Genomic DNA, 17,690 nt, shown 5'->3' on the forward strand with positions numbered 1-17,690 from the left:
AGCAATTTAAATGATTGAAAATTTAACCGCATTAAACTCGCACACATACCTTTCATCCAGGTCTGTCAAATGCATGGTCTTGGAGCTGAATGCATACAGCCTTTTGGTTCAGCATTTTAAAACTGGAGCATAGTGCTGGTCTGGCTGCCTTACACATAAAGTCAATAGCAATCGAGAAGTCCTTTGTGAACCCCCTGAATCCTTCTGCAGTTCCTCTTCCGCGATTCAATACCCCAGTTGGATTTGGTTGGGGTAGCTTGTTTCTTTCGTTTGTTTTGGGGTTTCCACCACTTCTGGGCCATGAGGGACAGGAAGGTTTCTATTCTGAGATCACAGACTGAACACATTGTCCGAGAGCAAAGTATTGCAATGTAAAGTATCGCGAAGTAATGCAGACCGACTGCTTTATAGCCAGATCCTATTGATCAGAAATGCTTATCTCATGGACTTCATCCCAGTTGTGTGACCAGACGCAGCCGTTATACTCATCCACAGCTCCAAATAGTGTGGTTTGTGTAGCTGGAGTTTGGTGTGCTGAGAAGACTGCCTGCAGCTCACCTTGCAACTAGCTGGAGGCCAGCAAAAGACGGATACATCTCTGGTGAAGCAAATTCTGTACCCTATGCCTCCTACTCTGCCTTTGAGGTATAGCACAGCACAGACAGCCAGGCCATGACAACCTACACAGCATCTTTTTCCTGAATGAAGGCAGGAACTCTGTTGTTTTTATGTACAGCATCCACTCCAGCTTCCTCAGTGGCCTGCTGGCACAGCTTAACAGCAGTTTCATCAGAGAAACAGGGACAGGGGCTACCACCAGAGACCGAAGAGCTGGAATGCAGGCATGTGCCCATGTGTACTGGGATGAAGGGCTGTTTTCAGCGAGCTGGGGGTGATACAGCAGCACCTCAGGGCCTGCCAAACACAGGAGAGTGCTCTTGGATGGCCTGTGCTGGGAGGCCAAGTATAGGGCAGCACCTCAGGCCCACACGAACACAGCGTAGGGGTCTTGGAGGGACCATTTCAGGTGAGGTGATAGTACAGCGCTTCAGGCCTGTGCAGGTACAGCGTAGCACTCCTGGAGGGCCCATTTTGAAGGCTAGGTTACATCACAGCACCTCGAACCTACATGAACTCAAGACCTGGCACTCTTAAAGGCCAATTTCCTGAGGCTGGGGATTGGGCAGTAGCTCAGCCCTGCACGAATACTGCAATCTGAAGGCCCGGGCAATACAACAGCGCCTCAGACCTGCACCGACACGACACAGCACTCTTGGAGGGCCCATGTGGTGAAGTAAGGGGCAGGGCATTGCCTCAGACCTGTACCCACACGGCGCAGTGCTCTCGGAGGACCCATTTTGGAGGCGGGGAGGAGGCCACCCCCTCAGACCGGGATACGCACGGCACAGCGCTACCGGACAACGGCCCAGGACGGCGGGTGACGCTACATCGCCTCAGCCGCGCGCAAGGCGGGAAAACGCTCGCGCACGCCCGCGTGCGGCGGGGCGGGGCCTGCTGGCGGAGGGGCGCGGCGAGGGCCGCGCGGGAGGCGGGGCCAACTGGGCGCCACTCTCGGGCGGAAGAGGCGGGGCGCGTCGCGGTGCGCGTGCGGAGGGCCCTACGGAAGCCCGCGGGGCCGCCGGTACAGGCACGGCGGTGGCGGCGGCTCTGGCCTAGGGCGAGGGCTGGAGGAGGTGGCGCCCGCCGGAGGGGGGTGAGGGCGGGATGGCGGCGCCTTGAGGATCTCGGTGAGCCCTTCCCCTCGGCGGTGGGCAGGGCGGGGGCGGTGGGAGACGGCGGTTGGGCCGGCGGGGGCAGGGCGGGAAAGCGGCCTTAGGGCGGGCTGAGGTGGGCCGGGGCTCCTGTGTGAGGGGAGAAGGGGCTGGGGGGCTTGAGGACGAGGAGAGGGCTGGGCTAGGGGCGTATGGAGGATCGGGGCCTGTGGGGCAGGCTCAGGGGGCGATGGAGGCCCTTGAGGGGGGGAGTCGGTCTCTTCTCCCAAGGAACAAGCGATAGGACAAGAGGAAACCGCCTCAAGTTGCACATGGGGAGGTTTAGAATGGATATTAGGAAAAATTTTTTCACTGAAAGGGTTGTCGAGCATTGGAAGAGGCTGCCCAGGGCAGTGGTGGAGTTGCCATCCCTGGAGGGATTTAACAGACGGGCAGACGTGGTGCTGAGGGACACGGGGTAGTGGTGGCTTTGGCAGTGTCAGTTAATGGTTGGACTCGATGATCTTAAAAGTTCCTTCCAATTTAGATGATTCTGTGATTGTATGACAACTGGGTCTCAGATGGGGAGACAGCTGTGGGGCAGGCCTGAGAGAGAGGGGTGAGGATTGAGGGCTCTGAGAGGCTCCGCATCCCACACCAGGCATAAAGCACAGGGCCCACAGGCGGCCAGGGTGGCTCAGTGTCTCTTCTCTCGCTTGCAGCATGCACGGAGAAGGCTAGATGCCCACAGGCAGCAGGACACTGTCACAAGCTGCCCGAGCACTCAGCAGGGGCACAGGACTATTCTCCCCCCATACACAGGTCTCCTTGCCAAGACCCTACCTTTGCTGCCTTGGCCTCCCTGGGGCCAGCCCCAATTACTGGTACCAGCTGCTGTTACGGCGTGTATCTCTCCAGTCCACAGGCGGAAACCAAGGTGGTGGTGCTGGGATTTTCCACTTCTCCGTGCTTTTGAACGCTTGGCTTCGCCAAGCTTGCACAGCTGCAGAGGACATGGCAGAACAGAGATACTGCGTAGACTATGCCAAGCGTGGCACAGCAGGCTGCAAGAAGTGCAAGGAGAAGATCGTGAAAGGAATGGTGCGCATTGGAAAGATTGTTCCCAATCCTTTCACGGAGTCTGGTGGGGACATGAAGGAGTGGTACCATGTGAAGTGCATGTTTGAGAAGTTAGATAAGGCCAGGGCCACCACCAAGAAAATCGAAGACATCACAGACTTGGAAGGATGGGAAGAGCTACAAGATGCGGAGAAAGACTTAATCAACAAGCACATCTCAGGTGAGACACAAGACAGCACCTGGGGCCCTTCTGATTGTCACACAGCCATGCCTTTACTGCGAAATCCTCACTGATGTATTAGTATCAGCTAGTGACAAAGTGGGTAGCGTTGCTCAAATCTGTGTCTCAGCTCTATAGGAGAGAGAAGAAGTAGTCACTTCTACAATAGCACTTCTTAATTCATTTGTCACAACTGATTATGGAGAAGGTCTAGGTGATTTAATTCACGTGCAGACCTGGGCAGATAAATCCCAGGAGGAAGCATCAGTTATTTTCCATTTTCACCTTTTTTTCCATGATCTTTACTAAATTATGTAGTCTTTTAACTTCTGATATCTGAAAAATGTTCTTTAATTTTTTTCCTCCGCCCCCAGTTCTGTTAAGTGTATCTTAACATAATATGATGAGGAATGTATGTGATTATTTCTCACTGCTGGTTTGAACCTTGCTGTTTTACAGAAGCTAATTCCAAGGCTGCAAGTACACCGAAGAAAAAAGTGATAGTCCAAGCTAAACTCACTGCCACAGGACAACTAACTACAAAAGATCCGTTAGCTCTCATCACTCCATCACCAAAGAAGTTCTCTGGCTTCACAGGTAGGACTAAAGAAACTGATTCTGGCAAACTCTTCTCTTCTAATACAACATCAGAGGTGTCAAAACTTGGCTCAGATCAGTATTTTTTTATCTTTAGAAGATGGTTTAGTTTTAATTGCTTTTTTTTAAATCTGGTTTGCCAAAAACTGTTAGTGCTGTCTTAAGCTGTTGGTCTTGAAAGAAGTGATGTTTGAGTTTCTAGTGTTCCCGAGGAAGCAAAGTTTATGCAGTAACCCACATTGTCAGGCTGGCTCTACTACTGCCTTAGTCCATTGGCCAATTTTAATCAAACTATGAAGGTATAGAGTAACGATATCCCATGTGGAGGTCAAAAATCTGTAAAAAAACCTGGCAGTGAGGGATTCCCGGTTGCAGTGTTCATGGAAGGGAAAACGGTTAGTCCTCATCAGCTTGTCCTGAGAAAGAGCCGCCAGCAGGACAGTCAGCGTGCGGGCTCTGACTGACCTGACACAGACCTGTAGCTCTGAACCACCCAGAGCACATGCACAGACAAAGAGATGAGAATGTGTAGGGATGTTAATGTTATGAGAGAAGAGGGGATGGGGATGTTTTTCCCCCATCTTAAAAATGACCTTAGGAAAACATCTTGCTGTGAACGGCAAAGGCCTACAAAGTAGAAATAAAACAGAAGCATCTGCCAGCAGGAATTCCTTTTCACCAAGGTTTAATCATATTTGTCTGGTAGAATTAAGGTCCAGAAAATTCTGCCGTACTGGAAAGAGCAAAACTAATGAAAAAATAGTTTAGAATTTTTTTAATGGTAATTAAAACTTAAAGTCACAAATTTTGGCATAGCACACATCATTATCCAGTTCTGAAGCTTTGCCAGCATACTGGGATTGTTCTTTTCAGCTTGCCAAGCAGAAGTAGTGTCAACTTCAAAAGCTGCACCATATTGTACTTGTTAAAAAAAGCAATTTCTTATGTCCTTGATGCAGCAAAGCCAAAGAATTCAGAAGATGTCTCTGCAAACTCTGACCACAAGTCTAGCCTATCTGCAAAAAAATGTGATCCGAAACATAAAGACTGCTTGCTGCGAGAGTTCAGGAAGCTTTGTGCCATGGTTGCTGAAAAGCCCAGCTATAACGTGAAAACGCAAATCATCCAGGATTTTCTGAAGAAGGGATCTGGAGGAGGTATGATTCCTGCTTCGCATTCTCATCATATGAAAGCCCTCTCAAAAACACATCAAAGTAGTATTTCAAAAGCAAGGGTGAAATAAAATGTGATTGCTGTGTGCTGTGATGATTTCTGAACTATGGAGATAATGTTTGCAAAGCGAGCTGTTTATTTAAATAACAAATTCAGGTAAGAATATCTTAGTCTGGGATTGTGGGGAATGCTTGTAGGTGCCACCAGCCTTAGTGTTGAGATTAGATTTGGAGGACGATTGTGGGTGTTTGCCCTAAGAAATCTCCCTTCATGTGAAGCAGAGCAGCATGGTGGAAAGAGGAAGCCCCAGCTGCGGGTTTTTTTTTTTTCCCCCAGGGTCGCGCTAATGGGCACAAACAGCCAGAGCCGGTACGTGAAAATAAATTGTGATACTTTCTAATGGTCTGTGCTTTTTTTTCCAGATGGTTTTCATGGTGATGTATACCTGACCATTAAGCTGCTCTTACCAGGCGTCATTAAAATTGTTTACAACTTGAACGATAAGCAGATCGTAAAGCTGTTTAGTAGGATTTTTAACTGCAACCAAGAAGAAATGATCCGGGACCTGGAGCAGGTGAGCACAGACAGCAGTTGTCTTAATTTCTGCTGTTCAGTCCCTGGGTATGGAAATTCTGTAAATTTGTTTTTCTTTACTCCTATTTGAAAGAATGTTAGCTTGACTTTTAGAATGGGAGTTGGTGATTTTTTTTTTTATTTTTTTATTCTTTTTTACTTTAGCAGTTCTTATAGCGCTCCTGCCATCTGGAACCTTTAGAAAACAATGTTTGAACAGAAAGCAAGATATGAATTCACCTGCAAAACTTGTGCACTTGGCAGGTGCTCACATGTGTGCATTTAATTCCTGTGCATAGGAGTTGATAATTGGCAGTGCACACTTCTGATTCATAGCAAGATGGAACAAACAGGTGAATTAGATAACGAAGCTAATTCTTTCACCTCTGTTTATTGCCTTGGTATATACTGCTGTTTAGTGATGTCACTAGACTGTTTCAGATCCTTGGATTTACAAGTGGATTCATCCTGAGGAAATAAAGGGTCTGTGATGCTGCAGCAGTGAAAAATGGAGCAATGAGATGATATTGGTACTCTTACCTTTTTTTGCAAATGAACCCTCTGAGAAGCTTTATTCTTTGTGGCAGCTTTTTTCTTATGTTTGATTCCAATTTCTTTATGCAATCCCAGCATAGTTCCTGTACTTAATCCTACTTATTGGAACCATGTTGAATCCCCAGCGGCATCCCCATTCTCTAGCCATTGCTCTGATCCACACCTGTATTTTGTTTTTGGAGACAGGGAGATGTTTCCGAGACCATACGCCTCTTCTTTGAACAGAGCAAGTCTTGTCCTCCAGCAGCCAAAAGTCTCCTGACCATCCAAGAGGTAGATGAATTCCTAATCCAGCTATCAAAGCTGACTAAGGAAGATGACCAGCAAAGTGTGCTGCAACATATCACTCGCAGGTAAGGAAAGCAATCGGCCTCCGAAAGTTTACCCTGAAACTAGGAGTTGTTATCTATATATCACAAGCTGGAATAGGTGAAAAACTAATCATAAGCCACAGAGACTAAACTTAACATCTGTAAGCCGCTATTAGTGGTTTGATTAAGACACCTTGATTGCTGACTAGCAATGGAGAACATGTATGGCTCTTGTTCATGACTGAGAATTTCATCCCTGCCTGTCAAGACGCTTCAGTCAGTACTAAGCAAGTGGCTTACAGAAGTACCTTAATGGTACTTAGCTGTTAATTAAGTTACTGTTCTTGGGTATGGTGGGAAAAGTCTGTGCGCCATTTGGAAATGTTGAGGACTCTTGATCTGGCTCAGTTTCTGTTGATCTGAGGCTGAGGATGTTACTATCATCTACTCTTGATGCGTTAAGTGAATTTTGGAAGGTATATCGACACTGAGGCAGAATTCATATTGGCATTCAAACATAGAGATGCTAAAAAGCCTTTTGGATATTCTCTTGTGCCTCTGAGATGTCACTAGTAACACGTGTCCTAATTTGAGTTTAAACCGTACAGAAGGGGAGGACCTTTTTTTGGAGGCCTGGATCAGTTTTTTTTCATCTGGAAAGTAGTTCAGTTAAATGTCTACCATTTCTGAATCTTCTCTCGCGCTTCAGGTGTACGGGCAATGACCTGAAATGCATCATCAGGCTAATTAAGCATGACTTGAAAATGAACGCTGGAGCAAAGCATGTGTAAGTCTTGTCTTTCATTGTGAGACAAAACCTGAAGTGGGCGTTAGCCTCATAAGCCAGGAGCAGCAGACCTTGAGGTTGATCCATGTTTCCTTCCTCTCCTCAATTTGTTGAAGGCTGGATGCTTTGGATCCCAATGCTTACGAGGCGTTCAAAGCATCACGCAACCTCCAGGATGTGGTAGAGCGAGTCCTGAAGAACCAGCAGGAGGCCGAGAAGATGCCAGGTCTGAAGCGAACCCTCAGTGTGCAGGCCTCCCTGATGACCCCCGTTCAGCCCATGCTGGTAATGTTGGCTCCCCTGCAGCAGTAACCTTCAGCCGAGCAAGAGTTCTCATATGTACCGTCAGAGACCCTCACCTTTAAGAATCAGTAGACAGAGAAGTGACTGCATGTAGTATAAGCTAATAGAGTGTGCAGAGCTGATTTTTATGTTTAGTGCCATTTTAGAAAGTGTTTTCTACCAAGAGGCCAGCATTGAATGTACTCAGTGCTTGCACCATCAGTGCTGCTCCAGAAGCTAAAATCTTGACTTGCTTTCAGTCCAGAAGTGACTTGTTTGCTGTCATTCCAGAAGCTGATCCTTTCTCTGTAAATGGCATAAGCTTTCCATTGGATTAGAGATTCAAATAAGTTTTGGGTTTTGTTTGAACTCATCAGAGTTAAATATTTACTTCTGAGCTAAGCATATTCCTGCAAAAGGCACAGTACTTGCACCTTTAAGTTTTTGGAGGAGATAAGCACTGAAAAGCTGTAATTATGTGGACATATGCAGATGATTGTAAGTAAACGAGTAATTAAGAAAAGGAAAACTTGGACTGGGTATCAGAGACCCTGGACAAAAAGATCTATAAAGCAATTGATAGTTCATTCATGAACTTAGGTAAGCTTAGCTTTATTTTTAAATATTTCATCTGAGTGTGTTTGGAACTTACCTCTCTCCACTTTTCTAAGGCTGAAGCCTGCAAGTCCATTGAGTATGCCATGAAGAAGTGCCCAAATGGCATGTATGCAGAGATCAAATATGATGGCGAGCGGGTGCAGGTCCATAAAAATGGAGATCATTTTAACTACTTCAGCAGAAGCCTCAAACCTGTTCTTCCACATAAAGTAAGCACCTATAAACTCTCTGTTGTGCCAGCTCCTCTATAAACACGACTGAATTTCACAACAGTTTCTGTAGGCAGGGGGAAGATACCTTCTGTTGTAGACTTTTTTCTAATTTATGTAGGTACCTGGAACCTAGAAATGCAACACTTATTAGAATTGTAAACAATTAGTTTTGGTGGACATCAAGACCTTGAAACTGAAGTTACGCTACCTGCCTTAGAATTCTCTTTATGCACTGCTTTTTGTGAAGCTTGATGCCAGTTGCATGACTGACTTAGTTATATTTGTTCAAGGCACGCTTTTCTATTTGTAGAATGTGCTGTCTGTAGCACAGCAGAAAGTAAAGCTAGTGCAGATATGCCTACGCATGTCTCAGACACGCTTCTGGAGACAGCATCTGCATTGGAGTGAGTCCCTCTCTTCAGACAGTAGATGTATTTTTCTTTTTTTCTTTTTTTTTCCCCCCAAGGTAGCCCATTTTAAGGACTTCATCCCCCAGGCTTTCCCTGGTGGGCAAAGTATGATCCTGGATTCAGAAGTTCTTCTGATTGACAACAAAACTGGCAAGCCACTTCCTTTTGGGACTCTTGGTGTGCACAAGGTAAAAAAAGAAAAAAAAATATTAAGAAATCCTTTGTTGTGCTTGGAGGAGCTGTTATTCTGCTGACTTTAAAGCACCAGTGTGCGACCTGTTGTAACAGGCTAATTTAAGAGATCTGGTGCTCGCTAGAGCATTTGGGGAAAAAATAAGCCCGAGAAGGCTGATATTAATGAAAAGGTACTGCCCTAGTGCAGTAGATTTGGTATTAACCTGATCTCGCTTAGCAGGACAGTAAGAAAACTTCAGCTCTAGATAGATATTAAAAAAACTCTTGGAAAATTTTGCAATTCTGTTATTGCTTATCATTTCTTGAGCAATGTATGGTGGACTAGAAGACCCCAATGATGCAGAGAGTATTTAGTCCATATGAATATTATGTAGTGCTTATGTCTAGACTAAGTGGTGGTGAGGAAGAGGACAGTAAAATGAAAATTAACCTGTAAGTGCTTTAACTTAAAGTAGCCATTAATCTGAAGTCTCTGGAACGCTTGCTGTAGCAGTAGTGGCGGATGTTACTTTGGCCGAAGTCATTAATATTTGTGACGTTATTTCCCTGGAAGTTAACATGTTATATCTTCTTAGTTTGTGCTTTGACACATTCAGTCTAAATCTTAATTCTCAGAATACTTTTAGAAGAGGCCTAAGCTTATTATAACTAAAATATTATGGAGATAAAAGTACATCCTTTTGTTTCTTTTATTTTTCTAAAACTCCATATCGCTGGTTGCTACGACTGCAGATTTCTTTTAATCAGTCTTCATTGTCTTTCAGAAAGCTGCTTTCCAAGACGCCAACGTTTGCTTGTTTGTGTTTGACTGCATCTATTTCAATGACATCAGCCTGATGGACAGGTATGTGTCTGGCATAATGCGAGAGTAGCCTGACTGGTTTCCCAGCATGAACTTGCTGGAATAGGCTCCCAGAGCAGAGGGAGCAGTGCACATTGGCTGTTACGACTGGCCATTTGCCCCTGTAAAATCAAGACAGCACGGGGAAAATCCTTGCTGTGCTAAGGAGTTTCACTATGGAGCTCCATTTTGCTCTGCAGTTCCAAAATATTGGGATTAACTGCATTTCAACTGAACTGAGCATTGTTCAGTGCCCAGCTTATATCCTCTTATATCTTCTGAAACCAAATGCACTCTTAATGTAAAATTGCTACTTTATAACTTATTTCCCGGAGGAAAGTAAGAATTGATTGCCCTTTCTTGAACTCTGTAGGATAAATCATTTAATTATTTAAATAGCTTTTCTCAATGTTCATGTTCAAATTGCTTGCTTGTCCTTAATTATCCGTACCCTGGTTTAGGCCTCTGTGTGAACGTCGTAAGTTTCTCCATGATAACATGGTTGAAATCCCCAACCGCATCCTCTTCTCGGAGATGAAGCACGTCACAGTGAGTTCAACGTTAAAATAGCATGCGTGGTGATCTCCTAGATTGCACTCCGGAGACTTCAGTGCTCCTTTACCGCGTGGCCTTTTTTATGATTGAGGCTGCAAATCTGGCAATTCCCTGCCTGTCAAAACGATTCTCCTTCTGGTCTGCGTGCAAGACTTCTTGAGCTAGTGTTGTTCAAGAGGGCTGTGCCTCTGCTCCCATCTTGTCTCGGCTACAGCCACTTTAGTAGAGTCTTAACTTGCACATCCTTTTTTTTTGGCTTCTTAATGACTTTGTAGCCATTGTAACTTTGACGTTGTTAGGAGCAGCCTAAAGCCTGGTGTAACTTAGTCTGTGTAATGCTGAGCTGTGTAGAGGAGACCGAAGCGTGATTGAAGGGAGCTAGACTGCTTCCAGTTCCCAAACCGGCAACTTGAAGTGCCGCGCAGCCCCAGGTACATCCTGAGTGCTAAAAACTGCATTCAGACAGCAGCACACTTGTTTTTTCCTTGGATTGTTATGCACAAGCCCTGTGTCCTGTTACTTTTCCCCACTGCTGCTGATTTCTGTAGCAGCTTGGTTTTGGTGGAGAATGCTTGGACATTCGGAAAAAACATTTTGGGAAGAAGAAAAGGGCATAGGTCCCAAAGCAGTTGGACAGAGGAGTAAGCAGGCGCTGCTGGCTGAGGAAAATCTGATCTTGTACGTATGGGACATACTCAGGACACAATCAGAGTGGCTACCTCATCTCTGAGGAGTATTTTTTAACAAACAAACCCTTCTCTTCTCGGGACATATTCCCAGTTTAGTCACAGGATGTGCAGCAAAGAGAACAAATATGGTAGTCTCCTTGGAAAACTATCTTAGGAAATTACCATTCATCTCTCTGCAGTCGCTTTGGGTTTGGTGCATCACTGCTACAAATAGAAGTCTGAAGACCACAGCCCTTCGACAGTCTTGAGCTAACCGTGATTCCTTTCCTTTTCAGAAAGCTTCAGATCTGGCAGATATGATCACCCGAGTCATCCGTGAGGGACTGGAAGGACTGGTGTTGAAAGACATAAAGGCAGGTTCACAGTTACTTTTCACTGGTGCATGCTGGGAATTGGGGAATAACAACAGACAGAGGTCTGCGGATGAAGCACACGAGGCTGAGCATCCTTCAAACATCTCTGGGTTCTTGTCGATGCCGACATCCAATCCAAACTGCTCCTTATATATCTGAGCACTGCTGTGCTCTTGTACCACTAAGCCGGATAAAAGCAAGGGCTTTTTGAGGGGGTGGCTGTCCACCAGATGATCTCCTTTCTGACTGGGGGTTCTTGCCTTGTTTTGCACAGGGTAATTATGAACCAGGAAAACGACACTGGCTGAAAGTGAAAAAGGACTACTTAAACGAGGGTGCAATGGCTGACACAGCAGACCTGGTGGTGCTGGGAGCTTTCTATGGACAAGGCAGTAAAGGTAAGTAAGTCTCTGGCGTTGCCTTCAGTCAGAGATCTGTCAGTTCAGAAGACTCAAGCTTTTCCCCGTTCCTGGCCTCCTGTAGCATTTGTTCTCCTACCGGAATGAGACTGGCTGTAGCAGTGACCCGCTTTAGGTCTTGGGCTGGGCTCTCGGGCAGTGTAGAGCTGCCTGGGGTGCAGTGCAAGCCTCTGTGTGTGGGAGCTGATGCTGTGAAGCCATCACAAGCCCAAAGCCCTGTGATTGCTGAAGGTGGAAAAGGGTTTTGGTTCATTACTTTGCTTCTCCCCTCCTGCAGGTGGGATGATGTCCATCTTCCTCATGGGTTGCTATGATCCCAAGAGTGAGAAGTGGTGCACTGTGACCAAGTGTTCTGGTGGCCATGATGATGCCACCTTGGCACGTCTGCAAACAGAGCTGGATATGGTGAAGATCAGCAAGGTGAGAGGCAATCAAGGGAATGCTCAGCAAAGGGCTTTGGTAGAACCTGCTTCCTGCTGAACTACAGCTGAGGTGGTGGCTAAATGCAGAATTGAAGTGCTCTACTGGGAATGAATAGAGGCTCAATTAGAGTTAAAGCAGATAAACTGCTCTGACGCAAATGAGATACAGGTGCAGCCAGCTCCTGAGATGAGGCACTGCCTGAGATCTGGACTCAGACACTGAGTGGGAAGCCAGGCACCATCTGTTTCCTGCTAAGACAAAAGTTTTATTGGGAAGAGCAGAGCAAGTACCATTTTTCTGGCACGCTGCGATTAGTGAAGACAGTCACTAGATGGGGCTGCGGGTGAGAAATGCTCAACTCAGACTGTTTACTTGTGGCTAGATAACATGATGTAGTGGAGGTAAGACCTTTTGTGTGTGATGTGTTTAGGTGAGGAATCTTAACTTTTCAAGGCTTGACAAATAAACAGAGAGCTGAATTTTAATATTTACTTGACATCCTGAAGACCATTTGCATCAAGGTTATAGAATCTTTAAAAAACGGGTAGTTTTATGTGAATCACAATTGGAGCAACGATGTTATTGTTTTACATGTAGAATGACAGCAATTGAGAGCTGTGCTACAGATAATTTTTGTGATCCTCTAGATAAGAGAAACTGCTGCAGATCAGCGCACCTTGCACTGCAGGCTAAAGCACGTTTCATTCCATACAAAGGCAATGTAATACCTATAAGCTAAACTACTTCTAGATTATCTTTCTGCAACTTCTTTTGTAGAAATAGGTTCATATATGATCACAAGGGCTATCATTTTGGTTTTGTGCTTTTAATTAATAGGATCCTAGTAAAATTCCAAGGTGGCTGAAAATTAACAAAATCTACTACCCAGACTTCATTGTCCCGGATCCAAAGGTAAGTGCTGTCATCGTCATTTAACTATGTTTTCCAGCCCCGGTATAGCAATCTACTATACTTCATTTAAGTGTACAGATTGTCTCTGTTACAAGGTTAGTTTTCATACGTGGAACAGGAAATTAAGCACAAGTTTTTATCTCTGAATCTTGCAGGTGCATTTGAGGCTAAGAGCTTCATGAAGAAATCATACCTGCAGCACTTCTGGGAAGTATTCTTGTGCATTAAATCCCTTCCAGAAGTGAACTTACTTTAAACTTGAGGCATGAAAAATCTGACTTAAAACAGCTGAAGCACAACTGTAACCCAGAAGTTGCTATCGTTTTATGAAATTTATCAGTATCTTTGTGCCATGTATATGTTAGAAAAAGGTGATATTTAGAAATTGGCATTATGTATTAGTTGAGGATCTCTGACTTGCTGAAGTAAAAATTAGATGTTTTTCTAATAAATGTGACCAAGAAAGGTCAGTTTGTGTATATGGAACTCCGTGTGCTGGGCTGGGGAGGGGGGGTGTTGCAGAAGTAGAGGAACATAAATATATTAGAGTTGGTTCCTGAGACAAGACAGGAATGTGACGTGTCTTCCTCAATACTGTGTTTAGAAAGCCCCAGTGTGGGAGATCACAGGGGCTGAATTCTCTAAAGCCGAAGCCCACACTGCAGATGGGATCTCCATCCGCTTCCCTCGCTGCACCCGCATTCGAGATGACAAAGACTGGAAGACAGCCACCAACCTCCAGCAGCTTAAGGTGAATTAACGCAGTATGTCTGCAGCATGTTCAAGAATAAGTTCTGACAACAGTCTGTATTTAAAAAGACAAATTCTTATCGCAGGGTGTGTAGCGAAGATACCCGCTGACTGGTACCTATGATGGCATGTTACATTTTCCATTTATTCTAGGCTCAGGCTGCTTGCTGGATTATTTTGATGTGAATCTTATTCTTTCGTGGGGCCTCTCGAGTCTCTTGAGCTGTTGTGTTGTGCACTTTCAGGAAAGTCTGTGCTGGCAGCTAGTTGTATCAGCTCTTGTAACAGCCTTCGCGGTGAGGAATTTCCTTCCTGAAAGAGGTGACCTCTGTTCTCTTAAATGTTTATGGTCATTCGGTCTCCCATTAATTGCTGAGATTAGGGGAGGCATCTGGGAAGTGACTGAGCGCAGCCTGTCCCGGTTCCAGGACACGGGGGCCAAATGGCAGTCAGCCAGGACCCCTGGGGCTGCACCCACCCCACACAGTTTCTACGCCTCCTTTAGTGATAGAAAGCGGTTGGCTTGCTGCCATCCCCAGCAGTAAGTCAGCTGTTGATGAGCTCTGTTCTCAGTCTAGTTACTGTCATTTGGGCTGTCTTCACGCTGCCTACAGGGATACTGGCAGCAGATGTAAATGCTCGTTACGGCATCGAAGCAAGGAGTGATTCAGCCCACCTGCTGTCCAGCAGCCTTTCTGGCTCCCGGTGCAGGTAGGGGAGAGAAAGGTAAAGTACCCTCTTCAGACAGACTATTCCACGAGCGAGCAATGGGTATTGTTCGTTTTTTCAGCCCAGGGAGCCAGGCTCTGAAGAGTTTGTCTGTCGTGCTCTGTAGTACATCATGTAAATATGGCTTTTGTTTCCTCCCTGTATGGCTTCCCTTAATGCCAAGCAGCTGGGTGTAATGCAGAGAGCTTGATCAAAGTTGACAGGAAAATGGCTACAAAAAGGTGCAGGAAGAAAAAGCATATGAGCAAACACTTCAGGGGAGAAACAAGAGCAGACCATATATTACAGCTCATTCTAGTATTGGAAGCTTCACTGTGGCTAAAGGCAATGCTTTGTTTCTGGTGGGACAGGAGTTGTACCAGCTCTCCAAAGAGAAGGCTGATTTCAGCGTCGCTGCTGGGGAGGAAGATGAGTCCACGGCTGGCAGCAGTGGAGAGAACGAGGGAAACTCCAGGTCTTCCACACCACACAGCGCTATTAAATCTCCCCCAAGCAAGTCACCTGCAAAAGCCCAGAAGCCAGAAGGTAAGATGGTGCTTTCCAGGGAGAGGAGCCTTAGGGTGTGTCCTCTGCGTTTGGGGGGTAGGTCAGCTTTGGATCTTTGCCTTCCATCAGATGCTCGAAGGTCCCGTGGCAGCTTTCATGTGCACATGAGGGTTAATGGGCAAAGCTGTTTAGACTCTTTGTTTGGCCTATGTTGGCCATGGATTGACCAGTCACAGCTCTGAGGTGTGCTGGGATTGAGAAAAGACGGAGACAGCGCTGATGATGCTGGTTAGGTTGGTGCTTGGGCATTTAGACTATAAAAGCTCTCAGAGATTTTATGCTGTGTAGATCAAGTATCTTGAACCTAGCAGAGTCTCAGTTACTGTTATTACCAAAACTACTTTGGAGTGATTTCTCTGGGCCTACAATCCCTTTTAATCTTATTAGATAAAGGTCCTTAGCAGTACATACAAGACTGGTCAGAACAGCAAACCTGCTGCTTCCATTCCTGCAGATCACATGCCCTTTGGTTAGACTTTTTTTGGCCATGAACCAGTATTTGATTTTACTTGGATGAAATTCATGCATATAAATAGAGCACCTGGATGGAGGGGATTTCCAGGTAGTAAATTGCAAAGCTGTGAAATGAGTTTGCTTCACCAGCACTTTGTCACTGGGGAATAACGTGAAGCAAATTTCTGAGCAGTCTCAAAAAGGGAGTGGGGTGGCGGCAAGGAGGGAATTTGAACAGCAACATCCTGGAGATGAGGCAGGAAGATGCTCTGGGCCATCTGCAGTAGAAAAATTTGTCTTACTAACTCATGGGTTTTCTAGAAACGGTAAGGGAAACGACTTTCCCCTTTTACTATCTTCAATCGTTTCCCCCAATTTAATACACAACCAGTATCTGGACAGAGAGCACAAATTGAGACAAGTTTTTGTTTTTAGAGAGCAAAGCAGTCGTTGGATCCCCTCAAAAATCAGAGGAGAAACGAGGGGAGAAGAGAAAAGCATCTGAGATGGAGGACAATGGAAAAAAGGTACGGAGAGCTGGGGCGGAAGGAAGCTGAGGCAGTTTCAACTGTCTGTTCACATTCACCCTCCATCTGGAGAGCCTTTGAAATCTCCCTATAGCAGCACCCTAAATTAAAATGAAATGTAAAGGCAGAAACAGCAGCAACAAGCCCCCTTGTAAAGGAAGCAGATGGCTGCAGCTCTTCTTGCCTGTCTGCACAGCTGACATAACTGGGTTTGTCACGCTGAAGGCCAATACTCCGTTCACCCACCACCAGTGTCCTGCTCCACAAAGTGCTGTGATTGCTGCGCAGCTCCTCTTCCCAACTGTTGCGTATGGAAGAGTTGGGAGCTGTAAAGGGAGAGAACTGTCCTTTCTAGCCCATTAGGCAGCAAATTGTAGGAGTGGATTAAGAATCACTGAGCTATAGCTTCCTGATAAGCCTGGAGTCGCTATTTTGATGTAAACAGCAAGCCCTGTCCCAGGGCGGTTATGTTCTATTTTACCTAAGAAGCATCAGCTTGTAAAGGCAGAGACATTAAGATCATGTTTACTGGACCTCATCAGCATCACCACGAAGGGGAATAATGAGGTAATAATTCCCCTTAGCTAGGGAAGCACTGCTTAGCTGTAACATCTGGCTTCCAGAGGAACTGTATGGGTGTTGCTCTTGTGTATGATTTAATGGCGGTCCAAAGAGCAATTTACAGTTATTAGGCGTGGGATTAGAATGATAACCTTGGGAACGGTGAACGGACTCGTTCATGCCTCAAAGAATTTAGTGTAATTTCCAGACCAACCTAATGTCTTTAACCAACCTGTGCTTCTCATCCTCTTTCACAAAATGCAGACGCTGCTGGACATATTCACTGGTGTGAAGCTGTACCTGTCGCCCTCTGTGAAGGACTTTGACAAAATCCGGCGGTACTTTATAGCATATGATGGGGATCTTGTGCCAGAGTTTGACACAGCCTCAGCAACGCATGTTATAGGGGAGGACATTGATGAGAATCCTGGTGCTAAGCGCGTTTCTCCCAACTGGATCTGGGAATGCATCCGGAAACGGAGACTGGTGGCCCCATGCTAGGAATATGGGGCAGCTGACCGGTCTTGACACAAGAATTCCCTGAAGAGAACTAGGTAGGTGGGAGAAATGGTGAGATTCCTCTGTGGAGATATGGATAGAAATAAAATCCCAAGTCCATCGGAGGTAGTTAGAAAGATCCATAGCAACCATGCGGAATGAATTAAAACAAGTCTCTGAAGAAATGTCAGTGCTGAATCCATTTTTCTGCCCATAATGTAGACCATGGCACTTATGTAGGTGCTGGTTTATTCTCCTTGGGTTTTTAAAGTTTGGGTATTTTTATAGATAAAGAAATAAAACTGAAGCAGTTTCTCCTTTGCTGTCAGGACTTATTTTCCAAAGGTTATTCTTTGCCTGGGCAGGAAACCAGACCACCAAATAGGTGAAACTACTGCCTGTAGTTTCAGGACAATTTTGCTGCATGGCTACAATTTACGTGAAGGACACGCATCCTACTGTTTGACTTTGCTTTCCTGTCTTCTAACATACAGCACAGCTCTGTATCCAGCAGCAGTTCACACCTCTGCTGGAGGTTTCACATGAAAACTCGGACACCAAGTAAGCTTCTATTACAGCAACTGCTGTAGCGTTATCCAAGCATCCTCTTGGAGCATTTGTTTTATGGGATACGTTGCTCATGTGTTCTGCTGTTCATGTTTCAACAAGTAAAAGCTGAGAAAGGAACTCCACCAGCTGGAGCTTTTAG

The 17,690-nt window shown here is 45.6% G+C and overlaps 1 protein-coding gene across 4 annotated transcripts; it reads left to right on the forward strand.

The window, feature by feature from the left end:
- The first annotated feature begins 1,594 nt into the window (after positions 1-1,594).
- On the forward strand, positions 1,595-17,302 carry LIG3 (DNA ligase 3). Of its 4 annotated transcripts, XM_054208398.1 has the most exons (21): positions 1,596-1,748; positions 2,435-2,534; positions 2,631-3,012; positions 3,472-3,609; positions 4,569-4,766; positions 5,205-5,356; positions 6,097-6,263; positions 6,931-7,008; positions 7,125-7,293; positions 7,962-8,117; positions 8,587-8,718; positions 9,490-9,569; positions 10,028-10,115; positions 11,086-11,163; positions 11,438-11,561; positions 11,860-12,002; positions 12,843-12,917; positions 13,522-13,668; positions 14,747-14,921; positions 15,831-15,922; positions 16,748-17,302. In XM_054208398.1, the coding sequence occupies exons 2-21, from the start codon at positions 2,454-2,456 to the stop codon at positions 16,982-16,984; spliced, it is 2,892 nt and encodes a 963-aa protein (XP_054064373.1). In that variant the 5' UTR covers positions 1,596-1,748; positions 2,435-2,453; the 3' UTR covers positions 16,985-17,302. The 4 variants fall into 4 exon arrangements, with proteins under 4 accessions (XP_054064374.1, XP_054064373.1, XP_054064372.1 ...); XM_054208399.1 differs by lacking the exon at positions 2,435-2,534 and having other exon boundaries at positions 1,595-1,748; XM_054208397.1 differs by having other exon boundaries at positions 2,435-3,012.
- The last annotated feature ends 388 nt before the right edge of the window (positions 17,303-17,690 follow it).

This window comes from Rissa tridactyla, chromosome 7 (genome assembly GCF_028500815.1).
Source record: "Rissa tridactyla isolate bRisTri1 chromosome 7, bRisTri1.patW.cur.20221130, whole genome shotgun sequence".
Lineage (NCBI taxonomy): Eukaryota > Metazoa > Chordata > Aves > Charadriiformes > Laridae > Rissa > Rissa tridactyla.